We start from the raw sequence: 25,184 nt of genomic DNA, 5'->3' as shown, positions 1-25,184 counted from the left end.
CCTCGGAACCTAGTCATTTGGCCTGACGAAGCTTTTGTGTCAAAAGCGGAACGTTGCCCAGCAATAAATCTACCGATTGTCGCCAAACTTTTTAGAAACGATGTCCTGTATCTATTTGCTGCGGCACGAATGTCAGTATGGTTTAACAAAGTGCACGATGTACACAAATGGAAAAGAACTGGTGCAGTGAGATGAACTGTAGTGCATTAAAGTCGGCAACAAAATTTGGAAGTGTAAAGATATTTATACGAATCTGGTACAACTGAGAAGTACCTGCAGCCCAACAAATATCCGCCGCAGTTAAACGAGTGAATTAGGGGAAACTGAGGGGACAGCAACAAGAGTTAAATTAAGGGCTCTGACCTGGTCACGAATAAGTTGGCGGGAGAGAAGATATATTATTATTTTTGATATAGTGGGGTATGGGTGTTTTATTCACAATTACTCAATTTTGAAGGAAGAGGGTAAAAGTGAGCAACCTTCTGGGTTGCAACTGGATGACCCGAGTTCAATCACTTATGGAAAAATTCCACCAAGGAGCCGGGTTAATACCCCATTTTATACTTAGCGAGGTCGAGCTTACATAACTAAAATGCTTAAAAGCCGAATCTAACGGACGTGGAAATGAACACGGAGCCATTCCTCTGATTATGCACCGACCATGATAAAATTGGGCTTCCGAGGGACGAAAGGCGCCTAAATATGAGGACAGATGTTCATCATTTTGTTACGATCAATGTCAGTCATCGACATCAAACATCAGTCTGTCTTGGCTTCCTATGCAAGATCAATTACGCGCCCTAAGTCTCGTATGGTATCGAAAAATGATACTTTATTTTTTAACAAGGGATAACCAGTAACTAGACTTGAAGACCAACTTTTCTTGTTGCTTCCAGTTCAACACTTCATTTTTCATGAAATTTTTCATTGTGAAGTTAAAACACGGCAAGGTGGAATATACTGTTCTAATCCGACGTTTCGGTTGACATGGACAGTCTTTCTCAATCAATTACTTGTAGAAAGCCTTGAAAAGGTAGTCCACGGTATCCAAAACGTCGGATTACGACAACCTATTTCACTATGCCGTGTTTCGACTTTATAATAGAAAATTCCATGTTATACACCATATGGCGCTCAATCTATTCAATTGTCTTTGGTCCGATTTCGGCCCGGAACTCTTAAACTTCTTTGCTTTTTTGACTATTGTTCGAAGTCTCCCTCCGGTTTTATTCTTAAGGTGTTCTGTTTATTCTGAGGTCATCTTGATCTACTGATTAAAGTAAATCCCGAGAAAAACCTCTTTTTCGACTAACACTGATCCCGATGACATCCCCAGTTTAAATTAAAATTAGAGCACCCAGAAGAGTTGAGTGAGTTTGGTTGTCTTTGCACAGTCACGTCACATGACAACATGTGCTTGAATTTCCATATGTCGTACCATACCTTTTAGGTGCCACAGCTTAAGGCACCATAGTTTGGACAACTAGATTTACGAAATATATGACGTCCAGTTTGGCGTTTTAGCTAACGTCATATGAGGATATCAAGGCTCAGCACCCACTTCTGCGTGATTCTGGAAGGTTTTATACACATGACTAATATACGGCCTCAATGTTATGCAAGCAACTATATAACCTAAAATTTCTCTAAAAGTTTTGCGTACTATTAATAGTTTGACTCACAAATTATTTAAACCCTAAAAAGGACAATACATGTGCGTTAGTGGAAGATGCATGCAGTTAAACTAATGGATGACAGAACCTCCGGAAGGCTAAGCTAATGGAGATTTCGTTCTGTAAGCGAAGTCAATGCATGCCGGAAAACCAAGGAGAAGCGTGTAGCTGGTTGTTATATGCGTGGAATCGTTATAAACGTGCACCTCATAACCTCTGCGACTATTAGAACCCAAGGTCTTCCGGTTAGTGGCTGAGGGCTGTCATTCGATCATGGGCGGATTATCAGTGGTGTGTTTAGCTTGTACGGAGAGGATATAAAGCCACTTGTCCTTCAGCCATGAAACCCGCATCAAATAGTTTTGTTTCATTGGACATCTCGACTGATGACCTCTAATTGGAGATGCCTACCACAGGCCGAAGGACACACATTCAATATCTTTGAGTAGCATGCTGCGCGTGTTCATCTGTTTTTTGTGTCACTTATGAATACGTCCTGTTCTGGTCAGTCAAAATCAATCATGGGGATCGAATATTTTTTCTTATCTCGGCAGGTTAACTCGGATGACTTCATTATTGAATACTGCGGGTTCTATTTACCAAGTATAAGCGTGTGGCTTTAGGTCGAGGTTTCGCTATTCGTATAGACGGTAATTATGTGGATAATAACTAGAGAGCTGGAAGTTTCGGTTCTTAGCGGAAAAACCACTTAATGATTCAACCGTATCTTTTCAGTCGTTTCTACTTGGGCTTGGGTCGTAAGTTCGCAGTATATCTAGGGTGCAGGACAACATAAACCACACTGTGATGAACTGTGTAGGTACTGATCACTGTCGTGGAATTTTCTAGATTCGGTTCAGAAAAATATTCTCATACATTTGATCCGAAAATAATGGTGAGAATAAAAGTGTCCTGTATCTATCACGTGGAAAATACTTGAAAACTATTGGGTAGTCATGGTTTTCGAAAACGTTTCGTGACAATCGGTAGATTTATTGCTGGGCAACGTTTCGCTTTTGACACAAAAGCTTCGTCAGGCCAAGTGATTAGGTTCCGAGGTTGATCGAGATTTAAGGCGGAAGGAGAACCAATCAGCTAAGTCAAGCTAAATCTCTGTTGGGTGTCGACCGAGGGATTTTAGTGTGTTAGAGTGGTTGAACACGTGTTGGGTCAATTTCCCACCAACCTTGTGTGTTATACATATCCGTAAGTTCGAACAACTGCTTTCCATGACTCAGGGCCCGAGAAAGGTCATAGAAACGAAGAAACCATCCACCAATTACTGTAGTGTATTTAACTTGTCAGATCGACCACTGAGTGAAGACGAACGCTGTCTGTTAGAAAAGAGGCTAAACTTTGCTGTGAGCAAAAAAGTAATAACAGCGGAGGAGAAAATTACTAGTGTAGAGTCACTGTTTCAAAAGCTTCCTTCAGCGGATTTGAGAAGCTACGGATACAACTGGTCACAGTCCTGAAATCCCAACAGCCGGGAGCTCCAAATATTGCACCATCAGAGCGGAGAGCGTTGAACACACTCAGACAGGTAGATAGTATTGTCATTACCAAGACCGATAAGGGTAAAGCCACAGTAGTGATGAATAAGAGTGACTATCTTCAAAAGGTCAGACAACACCTCGCCGATGGACCCTACCGACAAATTACCGGTAGAAGTATTACCTCAATAATGAATAAGAGTAAGGTTGAAGTTGGGAGATATTTAAGATCCGTAGTAAACCACTTAGAGCAAGGTAAGTGGTATCGGTTGTGTCCAAAAAGTGAGATTCAACCGCGACTCTACGGAGTGCCAAAAATCCACAAGGCAGATGTACCGATAAGGCCAATAGTGGATGGTATAGGCTCGCCGCCGCATGAACTGGCCAGATTCTTAGCTAGTATACTGAAACCGCTCACGGGGAAATCAAGCACCTTCATTAGGAATTCGTATGACTTTGCCAACAAGGTCGCAGGGCTTCCTTTGGAGATGGACGAAGTCCTCGTGAGTTTTGACGTAATATCAATGTACACAAACATCCCTAGGGCAGATGCTCTGGAGGTAACTAAGAGGTTGTTACTGGCAGACACGACACTCGGGGAACGGACACAGCTCTCGGTGGATGAAATAGTTGAGGGCATAAGAGTGTGTTTGAATCTTGATAAGTTTGTTTTTGACACAACTGTTTACTCACAAGAACAAGGCCTTGCAATGGGATCTCCAATATCCCCAGTTTTAGCCAATATTTACATGGAGGACTTCGAACAAATAGCTTTGGCCGGATATCATTGTCCACCCAAAGTTTTTTGGCGTTATGTTGACGACACGTTTGTTGTAATCAAACGAGACAACGTAAACAGCTTCCACGACTATCTCAATAGTTTAAACCCACACATCAAGTTTAGCATGGAGATAGAGTCCACATCGGGCACATTACCCTTTCTGGACTGTATAACACATAAGGTTGGTGGGAAATTGAAAACGACTGTCTACCAGAAACCAACAGACACGGGAACCGTCTTAAGCTATTCATCAGCACACCCAAAGTCCGTGTACGCCAGCATTGTCTCATCGATGTTTCGTCGAGTTAGAGCGCTGTGCACAGAAGAGATCGACCGGACGGCAGCTCAAATCGAGATTGCCAACAAACTTCAAGAAATAGGATACCCAGTGAGTTTGATTAGGCGACAACTAAGGAAGATATTGGCTCCAGTATCTAGACCCAGTAAGGAATGGATTGGCACAGCAGTCATTTCATATAAAGCAGGAACATCGAAGGTTATTCGAAGATTGTTGAACTTAGCCAACATTAGAGTAGCTTTTCAGAAGGAAAAAACGCTACGCTCAGTTTTGGTGCAATTGAAAGATCCCCTGCCGGCCGAAAGGACTAGGGACTGTGTGTACAAAGTTAACTGCAACGATTGTGCTAAGGTTTATATAGGACAAACTGCCAGGGAATTGCACACCAGAATTGGTGAGCATAAAAGAAGGATTAACAAACCACCAAGGAATGCAGAAGAATACCAAACGCTGGTCAAAGACTCAGCAATGGCGGTACATGCCTTAGACACGGGACATAGAATAGATCTGGAGAATGTGGAAGTCTTAATACGGGGACTGCGATTCACGCCACAACGGCTGATAGCCGAAGCAGTGGAAATCACTAAGCATCACAGCATGAATAGAATCGAGGGTGTGGAGCTAGCGAGCGTATGGAAAGCGGTCTTAGATAAGCCGAGTTGACGCGTGACGGTGTGGTTGACAATCCACTAAGGATCATTAGAAAAAACCGAAGGGGTAGCGGTGGAAACCCCAACCGACCAAAGGTCACTGCATCCTTCATACACAACTATCTTAGCACTAGCTCACCCACACAGACTAACAGAAGGTTCAAACGAAGTTCAAGAAAAACCATCAAATGAAGCGAACCAGAAGAACTAGACCCTAGACAGGACCCAAACACATGTAGGTTTCCCCACCGACCCAACACTTGTTCAACCACTCTAACACACTAAAATCCCTCGGTCGACACCCAACAGAGATTTAGCTTGACTTAGCTGATTGGTTCTCCTTCCGCCTTAAATCTCGATCAACCTCGGAACCTAATCACTTGGCCTGACGAAGCTTTTGTGTCAAAAGCGAAACGTTGCCCAGCAATAAATCTACCGATTGTCACCAAGCTTTTTAGAAAACGATGTCGTGTATCTATTTGCTGCGGCACGAATGTCAGTATGGTTTAACAAAGTGCACGATGTACACAAATGGAAAAGAACTGGTGCAGTGAGATGAACTGTAGTGCATTAAAGTCGGCAACAAAATTTGGAAGTGTAAAGATATTTATACGAATCTGGTACAACTGAGAAGTACCTGCAGCCCAACAAATATCCGCCGCAGTTAAACGAGTGAATTAGGGGAAACTGAGGGGACAGCAACAAGAGTTAAATTAAGGGCTCTGACCTGGTCACGAATAAGTTGGCGGGAGAGAAGATATATTATTATTTTTGATATAGTGGGGTATGGGTGTTTTATTCACAATTACTCAATTTTGAAGGAAGAGGGTAAAAGTGAGCAACCTTCTGGGTTGCAACTGGATGACCCGAGTTCAATCACTTATGGAAAAATTCCACCAAGGAGCCGGGTTAATACCCCATTTTATACTTAGCGAGGTCGAGCTTACATAACTAAAATGCTTAAAAGCCGAATCTAACGGACGTGGAAATGAACAGTAACCAGAACCCACTGAATACAAAATCAACAGTCACTTTTCAGGAACTTGAAGTTAATGAGGGACATAAATTAGACCATAGTATTGAGTAGCATTTTGGGTATGTCTCGGGAGGGTAACTGCGCTTGCCGCACAACCGATAGATCGGTATCAACTCGAAAAAAATGATGTCAGTTCGAGTGAGAAGTAGCTGATCCATATTACGCCGTCTATACTTTACGAAACAAAAACGTCCTTTATCAAGCCTGATGAGGTTTGGGATTTCGAGAATGGATAACTCAAGAGGAGTAATATAAAGAACGATAATGAACGCCAGCTTGTGGAAAACGGTTTCTTGTTTTGCGGAAGAAAGACCATGGTACCCCTTGGTGGGTGTTTGTAGAGGTTGTTGTCAAATCAAATTTTGTGTGTATTGTTTGCTATACAACCGGCTGGTTGAGGATTTTTTGGACGGACTTGGGGCTTTGAGGGTTTGTTACCTCTCAGTTACTGATGAGTCAATGTAGCATTTCGTCTCCAGCATCCTACGAGGCCTAACCGGTTATAACGAGATTACATTAATCTGTGCTAATTTGTTACGGAAGAAGCTGACGTGACAGGACTCACCCGAAATCTGACTGATTGGCTGCCAGATATCGAAGTCGGTTCTTGCGCTTGTTGTTGAAGATGATTATTAGACATATGAGCATCAGGAGGACAAGGCCAAAAATGATTCCAAAAGACAAACCGATCAAACTGGCTGTGTTGTTTCCGCTGGATGCCACTGAAAGTATTAGAAATGCAGACGAGGCTGATATAAGTTGGACTGGCCAGTATACGTCTAACTGAGCTAACTTGGCAACACATCAACAAGCCACATTTATGCAGTAGTCGAAATTTTGCCAAGTTAATTAAACCCTCAACGGTTCGGCCAGAACTTAATCACGTACTCAGTAAGGCCCAACATTTCAAGCCGTTGCTTCACTTCTTGGTATAGAAATTTGGTCTCTCACTCCCGAAAGTAACTACTTCATACACCTGGTGAGCACGCCGTCTTGGGGGATGGTTTTAAACCTTTTGCAAACGTAACAGAGAAAAAACTCTATCTTATTCTGCATACCATGGAATCTAATCCTAAATTTAGTAGGAAATTACAACTACGACCGTAAGGGGAAGCACACATTAAAGTAGCAGCTTTGCAGTTGGATGTTGTATTTACGTGTTTGAAACGTCAAACAGGTATGCGGTTGCAATCAGGCTAGTAGGCTTTCAGTCATTCGGTGAGCATAGGAATGCTTTCTCTGATTAAAGGAACTACCCAAATTTTGGAAGTAAAACATTTGGCTTCAATTATGCGAACAAGCCATTCACTGTTCTTTCGCTTTTCCGCCTATTTAGGCTATGTTGGTTGTAGAAATTTCCCGCAGAAACAGGACAACTATCTCTAAAAATTTCCTCTTTTCAACGAAAGTAATTTTCTTGGACAAGTTAAGAGGGTTCAGTCGAGGATTTTCAGTAGTATCACTGGAAAAAATTTTTTTTGATATGGCTGACCAAGCCACTCAAACCAAATGGTTTCCAGCTGTCAAAAGTTTTCTTGTCTAGTGCTAAATATGTAAAACAGGGTGAGTAACAGTCCATGATAATGATAATAAAACGTAGAAGAGCTTGTTGTTGTAACGAATGCATATTCAAGACAGTAGCTGACTGCTATTGACTTAACACTGTGGAGAATACGAGGAAGTGTTAAAATGTCAGTTGCATTGATGAAAGTTCCGAAAGTCATGACTTAGTCTTTTTTATCTAAAAATGAATGATCTGGTGAACGGATATAAAACACTAACTGTAAAAGTAGTCAGATGACATGGCACAGCGAAATATTTTTAGGATTTGCATCGATATACTTGGCGAAAGTTTGCTGAAACCTAATTGTTCCTGAATGCAACAACTGCCTTGAAATTAAGGTAATCAAGCAAACCTCAACACCCAGTCCGATCGCGCGTGGTGTGCAACTAGTCTACCACGTTCAACCATATCATATTCTGGTTTAGTTTTCGCACGTTAGTAGACCAAACGTAATGAATGCAGACCGCAGCGACATTTTACCAAAAATTCAAATACAACATGTAGTAAGAAGCACACTTCCTGGGTGATGTTCCCTAACACCTTACTTTTGATCTGGTACGAAATCATCATAAAGGTCCGAAATATTTCATAGTAATGAATGCAGACCCCAGCGACATTCTACCAAAAATTCAAAGACAACATGTAGTAACAAGCACACTTCCTGGGTGATGTTCCCTAAAACCTTACTTTTGATCTGGTACAAAATCATCATAAAGGTCCGAAATATTTCATGATACTTCAGAACGAGGTATCAGACATGAAAGCCTTAAAAACTTCGATTCGTGATTTAATGAATATGCTCCAATTGGAAATGTGTTTGGAAATCAGAAAATAAATCTGTGCAAACCCATTTGTTACTAGTTGCTAGGGTTGCATTTTTGCTTTTTAGATGGCCTTAAGTGTGTAGCATCACGTGTCTAGGAAGTAACAAAATGTCTCACCGTGGTTTTATGTTCAAAATCTTCCAGCAAAATGTAGGAGACCATGCTGCGAGGATACTAGAAAATCCCTTTATTTACAAGGCCGGAAATTTTTGAAGACTCTATGAGTAACTTTCTGAAAAATGTGCTGGAGACAAGCCATTAACAAGGCCTAATCTAAACAGCCATATTCAGGTAGGCTGCACTGTCTTTATGAACTGTCTTTTATCATTTGACTCGACGTTTTTTGAGACAAGGAGAACCTACGAACATGTAATTCGTGTCTGTTTGAGTACCATAGTTCAGATTCGTACTGAGTGCATAAGTAACGGTAACCTTCATTTAAATCCCTGTAAGATCGAGCTGCCCCTTGTTGCTAAAAATCGAGCTCACAATTTCCGTCACTTGTGTGAACTAGCCTGGATAATTATATGGACACACAAAAGAATGTGCAGTGTAAAAGGCAACAATAAATTCCAGCCATACCATACACGTGCCACGGCTTTTCGGTAGTTAGGACGACATCGAATGTGTTCACGGAATAAAAACGAATGAAACCACTGTTGTCTTGTCCTGAATAGTACGAAGGTTGCTCCAACAACGTTGACCTGACTTGCCGTATCTTTCTATCCACATCAGCAACATTCATGCCTGTTGATGCTCTGACTAGCTTTGACACATTTACGAGTAAATCCACCGATTTCGACTGCGGTAAAAGGAAAGCCATGGTAGTGCTTGTCATTCTCCTGAGGTCATTTGTAATTCTGATGCGTTCCTCAATTCCGTCCGACCGCGACTGAATTGTTCTTGGCAAACCGATATCGTTAGTCTGTGTGCAATGGTCAATCATCCGTCGTAACCGTTCAATCACCTTGTCCCGTGCGTTCGTCTGTAAATAAACACCAGTAGCAAAAGAGGCCACAACAGTGATTATACTTGTGCTATCATGTGTTGTCAGTATCGCTGAAATATGCTGTCACACTAATTTTCATCGGTGTTTGTGTTTTATTCGAAATATTGTGTTGATTTATCCAGCTAAAAAGGGGTTGAACTACAGTTTTCACTAGCTTAGCATAGAGTCACTATAGAATGCGAACCACAAAATCCTCATCACTTCATTGCCCCGAACAGAATTCCAGGAGGGAGATTCAGTTTTCTGTATGCTTTATGTGGCCCACTGTACCTACACCACTGTTGTCCGTTTATCATGGTTAGAGAGGAGTTACGTTGACATATCAACGTGTTCATCAAAGTTTTTTGTCCACTGTCATCTCATCGCGACCGGACAGTTTGCGTTCTTCTGTGATCCCCTGCCTGCGTTTTTCGTGGAACCAGCCTATAATAATTTGGCCTACGAAAGTTGGAATGTATTTTTGGCGTTTCATTGCTAGTAGGCGCTTCACTTCACTCTTCAGAGTTGACATATCATGACACCCCCATCTGCAGAAAAAAATTATCAATTCAGATTGTGCATATTCTACACTACCATAATAAATACAGTTCAGTTATGTGTAAATATTTAAGTAAGAAGTTCCATTTTGTATTGTCCAAGAAATTTTTAAATCCACCAATATGGTCAAGCCAACCAAAACATCCGGGCGTATTGCTGAGTGCTGCTTGTTAGTTTTTGAATCGCGGAGATTCAGAATATTTCTAGTTTAGTCTAGCCTTCAGGTGAGGGTAAGACGAAAATATAGCATATGTGACGGCTTGACCAAATGGCTTGTATTATGACCACTGGTTTGTTCTCCGAACAATACAGTTTCAAACCTTTTATTGCCATATTAGGCGACACCGGTGCAAAGTTGTGAACTGTAGCGTAGCGGTGAGTCATTGGTTTTGTAAATTTGCTGTCGGCGACATCAAAGGTAAATCTCCCTGAAGTTTACCGGAAAACAAAAACGGCCGAGAGAACGGCGTATAGGCCGATCAACGTGCACCCGCCTCTGGTCAGTCGCACGAAATTCAATCCGCTGTGATTTGGATAACCGATAAATTTTGCAACATAGATTGGGGTTACTTATGTATCAGCAGGACAACTCGGTCATTCACCTCAAATGTGCCTGCGATATATTGGACTGGAGCAGCTCACTTGGTTCATTCCATGCACCGAATCAGACTTTCTTGCACCAAACTTTGGTGGTAGTGAGTGGTGTGAGTGCGTAAGGAATTCTCCAAGATAGTGACCACAACAAAGCGGTACCAAAATATTCGAGATGAGATTTGAATGACGGACTGCTGAGGACTTTGCTTAAGATGTATGACATGTTTGACTTCCACTACATTATTGAAAAGACAGAAATATTCATTTAAGTCTGTGATTGGGGAAAGGAAAACTGAAACAAAAGGGTCTATTCTCTCCAGTAAACGGATCCATATCTCGTTCATCCAAGTCCAAGCAAGTGATTATTCGGTATTAACAAACGGGTGCATTCTAATGTTTTGTGATTTTGTAAAATGGGCTGACTGTCCACTACTTTCCAATAAGGTTGTCGAGTAAACCGTCTTATCAAGGAGCATCATGGAAATATCAACAACAAAGTCTCTGTAAGTGACCCAACATTTTTCCCAACGATAAGCTCCTGCTTTCTCTTTCGTTGTGTACGTAGATAGGAACAGCTTTGATTCAGTTTCTCTATTCACTGTAAATACTATTTTCAAGAAACTGTGTTTTCCCAGGAAATCTACCCGTGCCTATATGTTTGATAAATGCATCCGGCATGTGCCCAAAGACCTCCCTGATACGTAGTACCCTAGAGAAAAACGTTCCTGCTACTTAATTAAATCGTAATGTTGTGCTAATTAGAGACCGAAATGAACCTTTGTCTACGAACAATGTCACATGGGAGAACTTTATCGTCTACTTAACCTAGATAGTGGTTGCAATTATGCCAGTCAACCTTCACTTCCCAGGCATAATTCTTACTCATTGATACTTCCGAGTAACCACCCCTGATGTTTAAAGCTTTCGGACTTCCTGTATAGAATTTTATTGTCTAGGAGAGGGAAGTTTTCGCAACTTGTTGTGGGTGGCTGGTGAACTGATATTAAGCGAAGGGATCCATCAAACCGAAAATGTCTTAGTGATTGATCCGGTAGTTTACTGTAGCTTTGAGCCCAAATCGAGTAGGCAACTCCCCGTGTGTAGAGTACAATTAATTCAGCTCGCAGGACAAACCCCGAGTACAGACGAAATAAACTACCTATAATGTCGACGAAAATCCTTGGTAGCCCACAACCGACTTCGCCCTTCTTGAGGCTCATCTGGTGGGCGCAGCCCTCGAGTTTCCACCAACAGTAGGTTCTGTTTGAACCAGAATTGCACGAAATTTGCGAAATAAAAACATTTGTTGGTTTGCGGGATACTCATCTGGAACCCAGTTGAATCCCTCGTTTGCGGTGTTTTTAAGCAACTAAATGTGTTGCACTAGGTCATTTAATGTTTTGGTTGGTTAAATATCGCGATACATGTATAGATGTACTAAACTATTCAAAAGGTTGCTGAAAATTCTTTGACAGCCCACGACCGGTTTAGCCTTTCTTGGAGCTTATCAAGTAGGCGTGGTCCCGTGGTTTGCGTCAAGTTTATGTCCTACTTGAACCCAAATTGTGTGGAATTAACAAAAAGCATCACAAACGGAATATCTAGCTGGCTTCAAGGTGAGTCTCCCGCAGAACTGAATTTGTTTGAAAACGAGTGTATCTCGCTGAGCCCCAGGTACCATGTCAACTGAGTCGGTGAAAAGTCTCCCCCAATGAAATTCGTATGAAATTTCATTTTTTCAGCTTTTAATAACGTTGACCAGCTAATCTGTCCTAGAAGCGGGCCATCCTTTATGAGACTTTTGTTAGTGAGTATTTACTACATGGGTATGCAAGTCCAGTTCTGAATTAATTGGCCGGCCGGGTATATTCTACACGCATTTTATATAATTGTTTGTTTAAAATGCCTGGTTTAAAACTATCGCGTGATCGTCTTATTCATTCCATTTGCCTAACACGTGAGTGACCTGTAGCTGTCGTATTCAATGCCACTAACTGGCGGTTACATATGCCTTAAATGATCATATACATAACAAAAGGCTCGATAAATAAATTGATTGCCTGTTGTGAAAACTTTGGTTTTTGACATCCTGTTCTGATTGATCATCAAAAACATTCGAAATTGCTCTCATTGTAACTTACAAAATTAAACCCAGGAAGACATAAAGGGCAGGGAATCCAAATCATACGCAGGCATGGGCCTACGTTATTTTCTTCGTAATAGTCCGATGATCCTGTGCCAAGTGCCTTGCTGGAATTGCCCTCGACCAGCTGATTTCCAAACACTTGAATAACGAAACCCATCAGTCCTTGTGTTTCTCCGGCTATCTCCCAAATCAACCGAAAGCAGATGTCATCTGGACCAGATTCTACCGCTCGCGTTGAGGTGTCTCCGCTCCTCATTAGGTGGGGAGAAGTGCAATAAGAGAAGTCGCCTTTGTTCGTTGCTGGCTCAACGTGAATTGTAAGATCTTCAAATCTGAAGTCCGCTAATTGATATGTAGGAAGAGAATAGCAGTAAATCAGGTTCAAACAAAAAAAGTTATACAATTATGTGCTAATGGGTTTCTGACGCAAATATACGTAAATCCATGGGTTCACTTTTAGTTCTGAAATCAATGAGAAACAGTTGCGTTCAAATAACCGCTGGAATCTTCCAGCACGATACCAAAACGTGTATTTGCCAGTAAATATAAAAACAACCGTGGGTAGCTGCAAAATATTTTTGGATTTCATATCTTTCTCAATCTTGTTTGAAAAATCCTTTTCCTGTCCTGGTGTAATAACACGCTCCCCTTGTGTGTCAAGTACGCTTTCTTCAAATCACAAGGAAGTGTGCTGCAGATGAGCTCCAATACGTATATAGCCGCTTGGCACTTACAATTCAGGGCGCAGTGCGGGACTCAGATCAACCAACCATTAGTCGATGCCGTGTTTCAGCACCAGTGTTGTTCCTATCGAAATACTTCAGTGGATCCACATCATCAAGATACATGCTAAAATATAAATAATGTACTTCTACGGACAGTGGCCATCTCAAGCTGACTGTACTGGGGTCAGCTCAATCTGCTTCCTTAGGAGAGTGCTGAAATGATGTTACCACCCCATCTATTATCAACACTATGGGCGTGTGTTGACACCGAGTGTTTCCGCACGTTAGCCTGCTTAAACAATGTTAGAATGGACACTGGAACGGCTATCTGAGGGTTGACACAATAGATTTAGTCCAAACCCCTAAAACTACTTGGTTACCGACCAGACCATTTCGACTGACTGCCACCTAACCAACCATTACTGATAACCGAAAGCGAAATAGGAAGGAACCCGCGTAAAGGAAACTACGGTGATTGACACAAGCTAGAAAAATGTACATTAGCAAACAGTGACGAAGCTCTTCCAATGTACTCACTCTGATCAGTTGGACTTTAACCGGTACACGCTGGAGGGGCCACATTTGAGCTTTGCCGAATGCTTATCAGCTTTCGCTGAATCAAAGAGCACTCAAAAAAGCATCGTTAATATCAGTTGCAATTCCTGCCATCTCAATCCGCTGACATTATTCACAGTAGGGTTCCTCTAAATTCACCTGCTTGGGAGCAATTTAGTCAGCCTTCCTCTCCTGAAGAAACGCTAACCATCCTGTGACCACTATTCGCCAGCAGAAACCAGCCGAACTAAACTGATGAGTATCAAGGTAGCCACGCCTCTTTGAAGATTCACGTACTAGAGGCAATTTTGGTATCCTGATCAAGGTCTGTCGTTCTTTTAGTCTGGAAAATGATGACATACAGGCTATATAAACTACTTGTCTAGTGTCCACTGTTTCAAAGCCTAGCAATTCATGGAATACTCCAACCCTACAGGGGCTTTGAATTAGCAAGTAATTAGCCACTTTGTTGATTAGGTACGGCTGTATATAGAAAACCCAAATTTTGACAAATTTGTCCAACCATCACACAGGTTAAAATTCTAAAGAAGGAACCACTGAGATAAGCAGATCGTCTTACGACATTAGGTTAGTATACAAGTTGGAAGATATCTTTTCGGAGACAGAAACCACCAGAGGGAAACCGCAGCATTTGTTTGAGGTATAATCAGAGAGGAGAAAGGGAGTGAAGTAAATGTCGTTCCGAATGTATTTTGTTTACAGCTGTGAAATTCGATCTCATCCGGTGGACGATATCTGGCGACCGCTGGACTTGAAGCCCTATATAATGAGCAGTTCTGTCACTTGCCTTAACAGCATTTCCGAAGTGCAGATGCACCACGTTTAAAGAACTAAAATTGGAGAAGTTCCATATGGACCCTTTTGATGTGGCTTTTACACTTTCAAACATTCTGCAGATCCGACTGTACAAGCAAACCTTATGAGCTTTGACGGAAGCTGGTTGAAACAGACTGGATGGGGTCAACACGAAGTCGTAGACACGAAAAGCACCATTGCTTTGATTGTTAGAAAAGGAGACATTGAGTGCTTTTGCTTCAGGACTACGTGATACGGTGAGCCTATTCTTCAAATTAGGCAACTAGTGCCCTTTCGCCGTTTGCTACATTACACTTACCTGCGAATATCTATACATACCCGAAAATGAGCCGCTGAATCGCCCTTACTTTATCTTTAACCTTAACTTCTACCTCCCTGCTGACAATTCTAGCAAAACAACAAATATTGTGCAAGAGTTTGGGCGACAAGTATAAAGGGGAGATTTCACTGGAAATAACATAAACTTTAGGGGACCCGAGAAAATTGAGGATAACTAATTCCTGACATATACCGTTCATGCAAAAACTGGATTTACTCACACATTCCAGTGTACAGGCCAACTGGCTGAGAGTATGGTGAAATATAACTTCCGTCATTTCTCAAAAGTGCATCGTAGTCTGGAGCCACAGCTCGAACTCGAACTTGGTAGTATAGCCCACATTGGAAATAATGATCAACTATGAACTCTGAAAGATGAAAAGCGAAAAGACGAAATTGTCACCTCGTCCCCCAGGGCTGTAAGAATTTCACCAGAAACTTGAAGATTAGAGGCAGAACTATGGGCGAATAATTTGATTTAAAACCTACCAGGAAAAACGCACATATCAGAAGAACGATTAGACAATTTATTACGAAGGTGCAAACGACTTGACACTGTAGATGACTTTTTTTAGATGAGTTATTACAAACAACGATAAGGTTAAAGTGGCTCGTAGAAGTCGGTTTGATTTCACATATCACTGAACAATGATAACACTTGGCAAGATCAACAAACTAAAAGGTGATCAAGAAAACAAAACAAGTAAAAATACTGAACCTCCCAATACCGTCGGGTTTTGGGGATATGCAGTGGTTACTGGATTGGGATCGCAATTTGATCATGATATCTGATCTGAATGCCTAGATGAGATGGGTAAGTTAGATCAGAGTGTGAAAGCACCCATGTTTGCATCCTTGTCTGCAAACTGATGGATTGTGGCCCGAGTCACTGGTCTCAACAACTGAGCTTTTGTGAATTTGGTGGTTTTTTTGGATAGCAGCAATATAAAAAGTTGCGTCGGAAATAATATTACGATTCTACCTTAAAAACAAGATCATACTTATAAACTGATTCAATCGTATGACAACGAACATCCAAATCATTTCTTTAAATCTCACGTAGACGGAACATCTCCCATTAGATCGAAGACGGTTTAAATATACATCGACATCGAATACGGTAGTGCTCCGATAACTTGAAAGCCATAGTGAAGAGAGTCTTTGACTGTAACAGTTGTCCGGTGTCGTATGTACAAAACATTCGGTTAAAATAAAGGGCATTTTCCTGGGGCGGTGCTTGTGAGATTCAGCACGAGGTCTGCAGGGCTGTCAGGTTTCTTGGCGGTTCATATACCGCTCAGCGAGAATATGCTCCATACACCCCAGACGGTCACCTGTCACTCGAAGTTTGTTTAGCTTAAACGATGGGTGAAAGTGGCAGCCTCAGTAATGACTACAGTGTGAAAAATGGCACCTTGAATTGTGGCTGTGCAAAATCCTCAGGATAAAATTTTGGAATCGTTTACATTCTAGACGTTTTCCTGTCATCATGGCAAATGCTGCCAGTTGGTATCTAGTAAATAGTCGGAATATATTTTAGATGGGCAATTCTGTTGAACAAATTACCGGTTGCAAAACTAGAGCGAGTGGACTAAATTATTCGGTTTAGTTAGCAGTTTGTGGTTGATGTTAACTACCGAAAACCAGCATGCAGCATCCACCTGCTACTCCAACAACTGATACCACAGAAGCGCCAACGCAAAGGAGAAATGTAAAGTACAAACGCCCGTCGATCAGTGCACAAATTGGGAATGCTCAATAGTCTAACTCAACAGTCCTGGGGGCACTCAACCTACCGCTTCGGTCAAACTTCATTGTTTGTGCCGTTTTAGCATTGAAAATGCTCATTTCCATTTCATAATGAACTGGACACAGTTTAGTGTAATCCATTTGAGCACTGAACTTGCAAGCGACCAACTTCAGTCCCTTCGCATTGGGATCCGTGTGAACATCACCGCTCAGCGGTCCCCCGCATTTGAAAGAGATGGACGGAGACCCGTTGAAGTCTGTTGTGAATAGCCAGGAAAATCATATTTTGATTTGATCAGTCAGAATGCAGTAAAATTCATTAGATATCGTAACTTTATATGAGCTGCTTCTCATTGGATTTGGTGGAGGAAAGTGTGATTAGGCGAATTTGGCTTAAGCAATTAACATTTGATAAACTTTAATCCTGTAAACGCATCTGCCTAATTTACATAAATTCATAATACCTTCCATCATTATACCTAATCATTTACCAGTGGTTCCACGCAGATGTCAGTTTTGTGAAGAAATCTTCCTCATTTTACCAAAAAACGTAGAGCTATAATCATGGCATCTCCTCTTCAGAGCTTATCATTTCTAGTTTCAACGGCCCTTTGACGACCCCTTTGACTTCATATCCCCGAAGCGATGAACGCGTCCAGCTTTCAGTTCTGAACATGTGGGTCTGCCATGACCGTTGTGGATGTTTGGCCCGACAAAGTAACTTGTTTAGACAACCTCCAAACCAGTGTCCGACGCACGACTGGAACGTATACGCTTGAGCGAGAGCTAACAGAATAATCAACATTGCAAGAGGCGAGATTTCGCTTGCTAGAAATAGAAATGTGTTCATGTAAAAATTGTAGGTGCGCATAAAAGGTCAAAATTTGATCGATTTGTTTAGACTTGGAAGTGAATTTTGTAATAGAGCTAAAACAATGTCCTTAGGGCACTTAATGGCAAAATATCAAACTGTCATTTTTTGAGCGAGACTGCAAAATCTGAACTTTATGATTAATGCAATCAAAACCTATGTGGTGACGCATGCTCATGAGGCCTGAATCGTCTATCGTTTTTAGTACATACCTAGGATGAAATAAAATAATAATACCGGTAGTATTAATACTATTCCCCAAATGTTTGTGTGATGACATTGCTGTCACAGCCATGGAGTCGATTTTTGGGAGGTTACTAGTAAATAAGGGGCTTGGAAGTCAAAGTCTAAAGTCCCGCAATAAAATTATGGAAACAAACATGATGAAAAATTAATGCCTTCGATATTTTGAAAAGATGAGTCTGGAATAATATTCAACAGAATTCGGGATTCAACGCCGTCAGTTTATTTTCTCAAACCACCCCCTTTTGGCTGTTTTTCTCGCAGATAAATTCATGGGCATGAAATCCCGCAATTATAAGCCCTTCCCACTCCATATTCCAATGCGCTACTTTCACTGACCACTTCTAAACATAGACCTTGGCTGAATGATGCAAACCGGCGTTACAATTGGCTGTGACCGAAAGGTGATAATCAAAGGACTGGAGTATGGTCACATTGTTTCGTACCGCTTCTATAAATTATACAGTATTAACTAACTGTCCAATCAACTAATTAAAGCCTTAACTAAACCCAATCTTCCAAATTGTGATTATACTAACTAAGCAATTTGTGCCACACAGCAATGTACTCAATAGTATACCGGCAGATCATGATAAACTTTCCAGGACACAGAGTTCACTTTCAAATAAAACGAACCTAAGCTGATATTTATGATAAGATGCAGTAGGAAAATTGACTGATGGCTACTCAAAATGACCTCAAATTTCCGGAAATGCAGGCGAAACTTATGAGGCTATTTTATCTAGAAATGCAAAAGGTACAAGAGTTCAGGTGGACGGCGCGCAGTTATTGTAATTACATGGATGAAATGCTTCAGTCGAAGGTTTAAAGTTAGTCTCAACAATACTCTCCCGCATACGTCGAAAAGAGATAAATAGCCAACTTTACCGTTGTGAATAATCCCAGGCACTACATTTATTGTAAAAAAGCATAGCCTAATTACTCATCAGGTTTTAGCAAAAAATATTGTGTTACTAGATCAAAACAACTAGCGAAGGCGCCGAATATATAAGAATACCAATCCTTTTGCACAGAGCACGGACCCTTCTCAGCACTGGCTTACTCTGTCTGTTTGTGGTGCTGCAAACTTCAGCTGAGTCGGGTCCCCGACCAACGGAGTTGACATACGCAACAAGAGCACAATACTCAGTGCATGAATCCAGATCCGGAAGCCGAAAATCTGTGTGTGACTGAAGGGGGAATTCCAAAGTTTGCGACCTAGAACCAGGTTTGTAGTATGTTAAAAGTGCAGTTGTGCCCTCTCCGCACTCATTTCCAGTACGTTCAGACGAATATATTACTAGTGATTGACTTTCGACGGCCTTGATGCTCACCCGGTGTGGTTGGCAAGGTTCTGTGGAGGAATAGATTTTGACTTGTTTAAAATCATTATTCGAGGAAAGTACTAATAAAAATTAAATAACCAAGCTCGCGGCACAGCACTCAATAATACAGTCACTTAGGTCAGAGTTAGAAAAACTACTGGAACTATTCATTTTCTGCAACATCAACTTTATTGGATTGGAATCAGCGCACATGTAGTAGAGTCTACTTCAGTCCAAATCCAAGAACGAAAGCTAATTGATCTGTATTACCTGATTATTGGTTTGTGGAAATATTTCATAGTAATTCACTCTGAAAGCAGTGACTTGTCATCAGAACGGACGTTCGTGCGACCAGCCGAGATTGTTTTCTCCCTAGAAGACTAATTTCCAAGGTCTAGTAGGTGCCTGTGACCGTGTGAAGAAGGGAATTCGCCTTAACTGTTCACCCTAATAGTTTGACCTAATTTCTAGGTTATTTCTAAGCCTGATTAACCTCTCTAACTTTCCAAACATGTGAGTGATTCAATTTAAATTATTCACAAGTTATGTGGCCTTGCATGACTGTATAATACAGCTTTGTCTACAGCGCCTTCAGATCACCCAGCGAGCAGTAAATGATCACCTTTATTGTGGTGCATTTCAGGGCTATCCACATTGCTGGTATCGTCATACGGCATGCGTAACACTATTAGTTTACAGCGACTGTAAGAAAGCGTGTAATAACCGCGGTTAAATATATCAGCTTGAACGGTTTTCACGGCGTATCACCCTTCTTTGAAAACACAATGAATAGATCAATGTGGCTCAAACAAATTAGGGACATAGTCCGACATGTTCTTCATCGGTTCTTTTGTATTCAAAAACCTCGCCGTGCCTGCACAACTTCTTGGCTTGAAGGTATCCAATACGGAAAATATGAAAAATACGAAAATAAAGATAGTCTCCATATCCCTTTTTAATGGAAAAACGGTATGAATTTGTAATCACAAAAGCAAATGTAATTTGTTTGACGTGGAGTGTTGTTTGTGAGGGATGTTAACATCGAAACGAAGGACCTCAAGAACTTATTTCAAAATTGTGTTAGACTGGATAAGCGAACTATGTGTCAGTAAGCGATGTGTGTCCAAAGCAGATAAACCAGGTTCATTGGGTTCCCCAACACGACTAAATATGATGGGTCTGTAGACAGAATATGCTTTACTTACACAGGGGGCAAATCCAAAATAATAAGCTATCACAGCTGAGACTGTTAAAAAGACTCCACAGACTTACTGGCTGCCAAGGTGGTTAGAATTTTCTCTCGGGTAGCTCCTAAACTCCCATATGCATTGAACGGTGTTATTCGTATTTCATAGGAAGTATTTTGTGCCAGGTCTGTGAAGTGAGCCGATGGCGTGCTTTTAAACGATAAAGTGCTCATCCTTTGGCAAGAGAATATCAAGGAATCGACGAATCTGGACGATGATAGGTTGCTGTTGTCAGCGTAGTACATCTAAAGCAAAATGGCTGAGTTAAATCGGGCAACAAACCTGTTGTATCTTGTAATGGAAAACCTCAAAACATTTGGACGTGAGAGTATATTTACACAGATTACAGGCTATTCTTGTGTTACTTGCGTGATCTTCCCATATTCGAAAAGAACAGCGCACATTCCTTGGGCCAGCCAAGGTTGCACTGACTTTGCGGCATGAATTCTGAGCGAGTAAGTAGAACAGAGGTTTTCAGCGAGAGATCCACCACATTTTATCTAATAACCGGTTTTCTTCAAGGCGATGGATTCTGGCTATCAAAGGCAATCCAAGAAAGCAGTTAAATCTGGGGCTGCAACCTCGATAACACACAAAACGGTCAAAACCAACTAATCATAGCTAATTTGCCCAACGACGAGAAATATCTCACAAATTCCGGCAACCATTCATTTAAGAATTCGTTATACAAGGAAGCAGCTAGCACATGGTCGCGTGATGTGAACCGCGTTAGTAAGGGTCAAGCGATTTCATCTTCTTTCCAAGAGCGAGATGACAATACTGCGCATCAACCATTCGTGATTGACGAGTAAGGCGTTCCATTACCCAGAACAGAGCTGGCTTGAATCGGCTTAGGACTTCGCAAGGTGTGCGCTGCTACTGATGATTATGGGCATTTCAGCATAGGCTAAGTTAAAGATGAAATCTGGACTAAAATATCAGAATATCTTTTTATTGCCACTGACGTGCTAAAATGCTCAGATCAAGTGCGCACATCTCATTCAAACTTAGTAAATGCTCGCATACAATTCCGCTATCTAACAGTAGACATTTTTCCCCGCAGTGTAAAATGCTTCTTGGATGGTCTCAGAGATAGCTAAACTTTTCAGCAAGATACTCATCCAGCTAACTGTGACCTTCCCATGGAAATAAGCGCACAAGTACATTGTTTGTCCGGTTGTTTCAAGGATGGTATTACTGTAAAAACAACTACAAGCCGGCTTCGTCAGAACCGGACAGAACCATGTTATACTTAACACCGTGGGTTTACTGTGGGGTGCGTTCACACAAGACATTTTGCTTGTCCAGGAATGTCAGCTTGTAAACTAAATGGGAGTGGATGAAGGAAGTGGCATATAAAGCACGGCGACAGGGCTTTTGGAAAGGCAGCAACCGAAATTTATTCAGAGGATCTAAAACATAAGTACGCGGAATACGTGAAAGCTAGACGCTTTGAAGTCGCAATGTATCTCGGGCCCGCACTACTCCTGGTGAACCAGCTGATGCTTGATTTCTGATGCACTGTTATTACTATTGTGATTGCCTGTTGAACCCAACAGGAAGCCTTACCAGCTTTACCTCAGGAATAAGGCCTGTCAAAGAGACAGTGTTAACATTCCGAACTTTTGTAGTAATTTTAACCTTTTCCGGAAGATAGTCGTTACCTTCCCAGAAGGAAAGGGTTATGGTTACCGATTTAACGATTTGCATCTCTATGCCTGTGGTTTAGTTTCCAAATTCAGCTATCAGGTTAAGCAGTTGATGTCATACTCACTGTTGGGAATCATATCTCAATATTAGGCGACACTTTGGAAGGGGAATTGATTTAGCCGGATCACCAGTTTGGTCAGATACGGGCGGAAAATTCCGCGCACTATACAGCTGTTGGTTCATTCTTTGCTGCATTAGACCTGAATTGAACTCGCCAGAGATACAAAACACATTTCAAGATTTGGATACGCCAGTATATTAGATATCTGTCGAACTTGAGCACTGGTTTGGTCACGTTGAAAGAATGCACATGTGCGATGAACCACTTTGCATTTTGCAGCTTCAACTCAGTTTGAGCAAGTGGCATAGTATCCACTGGTTGGTAATTTACTAAGTGTCATGCTAACCATCAATACACGGGCCTTCCGCAAGCGGTGCGCTTTTCCATTAATTGTGCTTATGAACACAAATCTAGCCACTCGTCGCATTTTACTGACTGCATAACTTGTAAGTTTCCTCCCGTGTGAAGCTAGTCATTTGACTTAATGCAGTACCGGTGTTATAATTATTATTATTATTATCATCATCATCATCGTCAGCTGTAATAACCGCGTACTCGTAGTACAGTGGTTTTAGCTGCCGCAGTTTTGTTCAACGATGATCTGGGGGGGAGGGTAGGTAGCTGCGCATTGCAGGAGGGAGCTGATAGATTGGTGCATAAATTCAGCACTGTCAGTGGGCAGTCAAGTGGGGAGGTTGGAAAAGGAGCTATGCAATGAAGGCAATAGCTTGGATGCACGAGCTCCATTAAGGGCGCGACTGGGCCATATCTGACAATGTCTCTAGCCATTGGTGTGTGTTATAATTATAAATGCCATGTAGATTGCTGCTGCTGCTAAGCTTTTATGGCAACGATTTCCTATTGACCGAATCTATTGCAACTGCATCAAACACAAACTCACCAGTTGAGCATGGATGCATTTGGATCCACGTTGGCTTGGTAATGAAGGTTTACTAATGGTCGCCACATAACCATATACAGTGGATTCTACTGTTGTATCCCATTCTTGATAGAACTCATTTTGCATAGAGGGCGCTCCCCAGGATACTTGCAGTCTCGTTGTATAGTATATGGGGTATGTAACATCCACACAAGGAATTGGAGCTGAAAATGAAAGACAAATTCCACCGGTGTTTAAAAACAAACAACAAATAAGATAATCAGACAAGCTGATGTTTATTTTATCAGGTAGCAAGCGTGCGATGCCTAGATGTACGACAATGTCGTGGAGAAAATCTAAATCATTCTTATGGCTTCTACCATGTTTCTATGACTGATCAATCTCAGGAACATATAATTATCCAAACTTACATATTGTCCCTTGTTACTTCGTCAACTAACTAGTAAAATTTCCTACAAACTGCCTGGATAGGCTAGCTGCACTCTCGTCTCGCACTTTCGGCTTAACGCACAGAATTGATAGCACTACTGACGAATATACAGTTCTTCCTAAACAATTTTGGAACATCATTTTCTTCGTACTTGGGCGTGACCAGTCCGAAAGAACCTCAGCTCAGTTATAGCAAATGTCAGCACATAATCGCTTAATTCCAGGGAGTCATCAATTTACAGACATTTTGCATCTGGCACTCTCCTGTCTGCTGAGAGATTTGTCACTAAATCAGTTGATTTTGAAAACAGTATTCTACAAAACCGTATATGGATGTTTCACTGTAGGTATTCATGAGATGAAATATGCTCCCTCGAAGTAACTGCATACTGAGCTTATGAAATACTCCACTGGCCAGTATTTATCATAAAATTCTCAAAGGTTAACTTAAAGTTATTGGCTGTAATTTGATCAGTTACTTAGGTGGAGCAGCCTTCACGAGTAGATTTCTCCCGATACACAAAGTTGGCATACAAACAATTCTCTCTGCTGAATGCACTGTTGTTTCTGTTTGAAGTATGCAGCATTTGAAATATAAAACTCTTTGTCTAGATGGGCTAGGAAAGTTCTCTCAAGGAGACCGAAGTCCGCAAATCACGTATATTAAGAACAGCAGAATCAAGTATATTGCGTGACGCAACAACATTAAAGCCACTACTCACGTAAACCCAAAAATTTGAGCAGGCCAAATATTTGTCCTATACTGGCAGTTTGGAGCAATCGTTGTTCTCATGTTAAAAAACAGCTGATAATCTCTGAGTTTAGGGGATGTTATTTTTAGCCAGTTTTTTTTCACATTACAATGGAAGACATTCTCAGCAAAACATTGATGTTCTATTCAGAGCCTCTCCGAGCAATTAGAATCCATTCATGATTACGTGATTACGTGATTACATGGCTTGTTGGAAACTATGACCGGAAATTCCGTAGCTCAAACTCAACCTCGGCATACACAGTTTTAAGCTTGAGTAGCCTTGCAGTATCCTAATCCTTATATTTCCTCTACGTGGCATGTAAAATAAGTACCGACATATGATACAGCTGAAATATTTGTTTTTATTTTTATGCAGGTCCTAAGGCTGTTGTTACTGAGACACTTCAGCATTATGGACGTATTGGAATCCCGAAGCCTAATACACCAATAAACTTAGGTTGAATCTGAAGTAACCGTGCTGAAGTGACTTTAACAGCTCCACCCACTGTCGCGAACCGCCCTAAGTTCAGACGTACCATACACAGTTTGAAGGACACATCAGCCCAGAAGTGCATTAATGTCGCAACGTTTATGGCACGATTTTGATGTGGTGTGAATACTTTGTTATTATTTTTGTATACATTCCTTATCTGTTATCCAACCATTTGTGTGATAGAAGTTTAAGCAGTTGTTTGTTTTCCTTCCTAAACTTTTTGCGTTTCTTAAGGTCTGTTCCACACTGACGCATGCCACTTGAGGAAAGCTTAGGAAATAGAAAGAAAACTGAACACGTTTGAGTTGCATGAGCATCTGGACGTGCTATTGACCAGGTATGTACATGGATCTTTTTGCAG

The 25,184-nt window shown here is 41.4% G+C and overlaps 1 protein-coding gene across 1 annotated transcript in view; it reads right to left on the bottom strand.

Annotated features, from left to right (window-relative positions):
* Window positions 1–25,184, bottom strand: part of T265_11767 (hypothetical protein) — a gene marked incomplete at both ends in the record, with an annotated part of 79,509 nt that overhangs the window by 26,574 nt on the left and 27,751 nt on the right. The window contains 8 exons of the mRNA XM_009178516.1: window positions 6,497–6,653; window positions 8,902–9,304; window positions 12,601–12,947; window positions 15,262–15,408; window positions 16,837–17,046; window positions 18,967–19,257; window positions 20,501–20,720; window positions 23,148–23,350. Coding sequence (XP_009176780.1) covers window positions 6,497–6,653; window positions 8,902–9,304; window positions 12,601–12,947; window positions 15,262–15,408; window positions 16,837–17,046; window positions 18,967–19,257; window positions 20,501–20,720; window positions 23,148–23,350 — 1,978 coding nt within the window. The remainder of the gene's footprint in view (window positions 1–6,496; window positions 6,654–8,901; window positions 9,305–12,600; window positions 12,948–15,261; window positions 15,409–16,836; window positions 17,047–18,966; window positions 19,258–20,500; window positions 20,721–23,147; window positions 23,351–25,184) is intronic.

Source organism: Opisthorchis viverrini, assembly GCF_000715545.1.
Source record: "Opisthorchis viverrini unplaced genomic scaffold opera_v5_572, whole genome shotgun sequence".
In the NCBI taxonomy this organism is placed as follows: Eukaryota; Metazoa; Platyhelminthes; class Trematoda; order Opisthorchiida; family Opisthorchiidae; genus Opisthorchis; species Opisthorchis viverrini.
The sequence above is the reverse complement of the archived record's forward strand: the minus strand, read 5'-3'. Positions and strand labels throughout refer to the sequence as shown.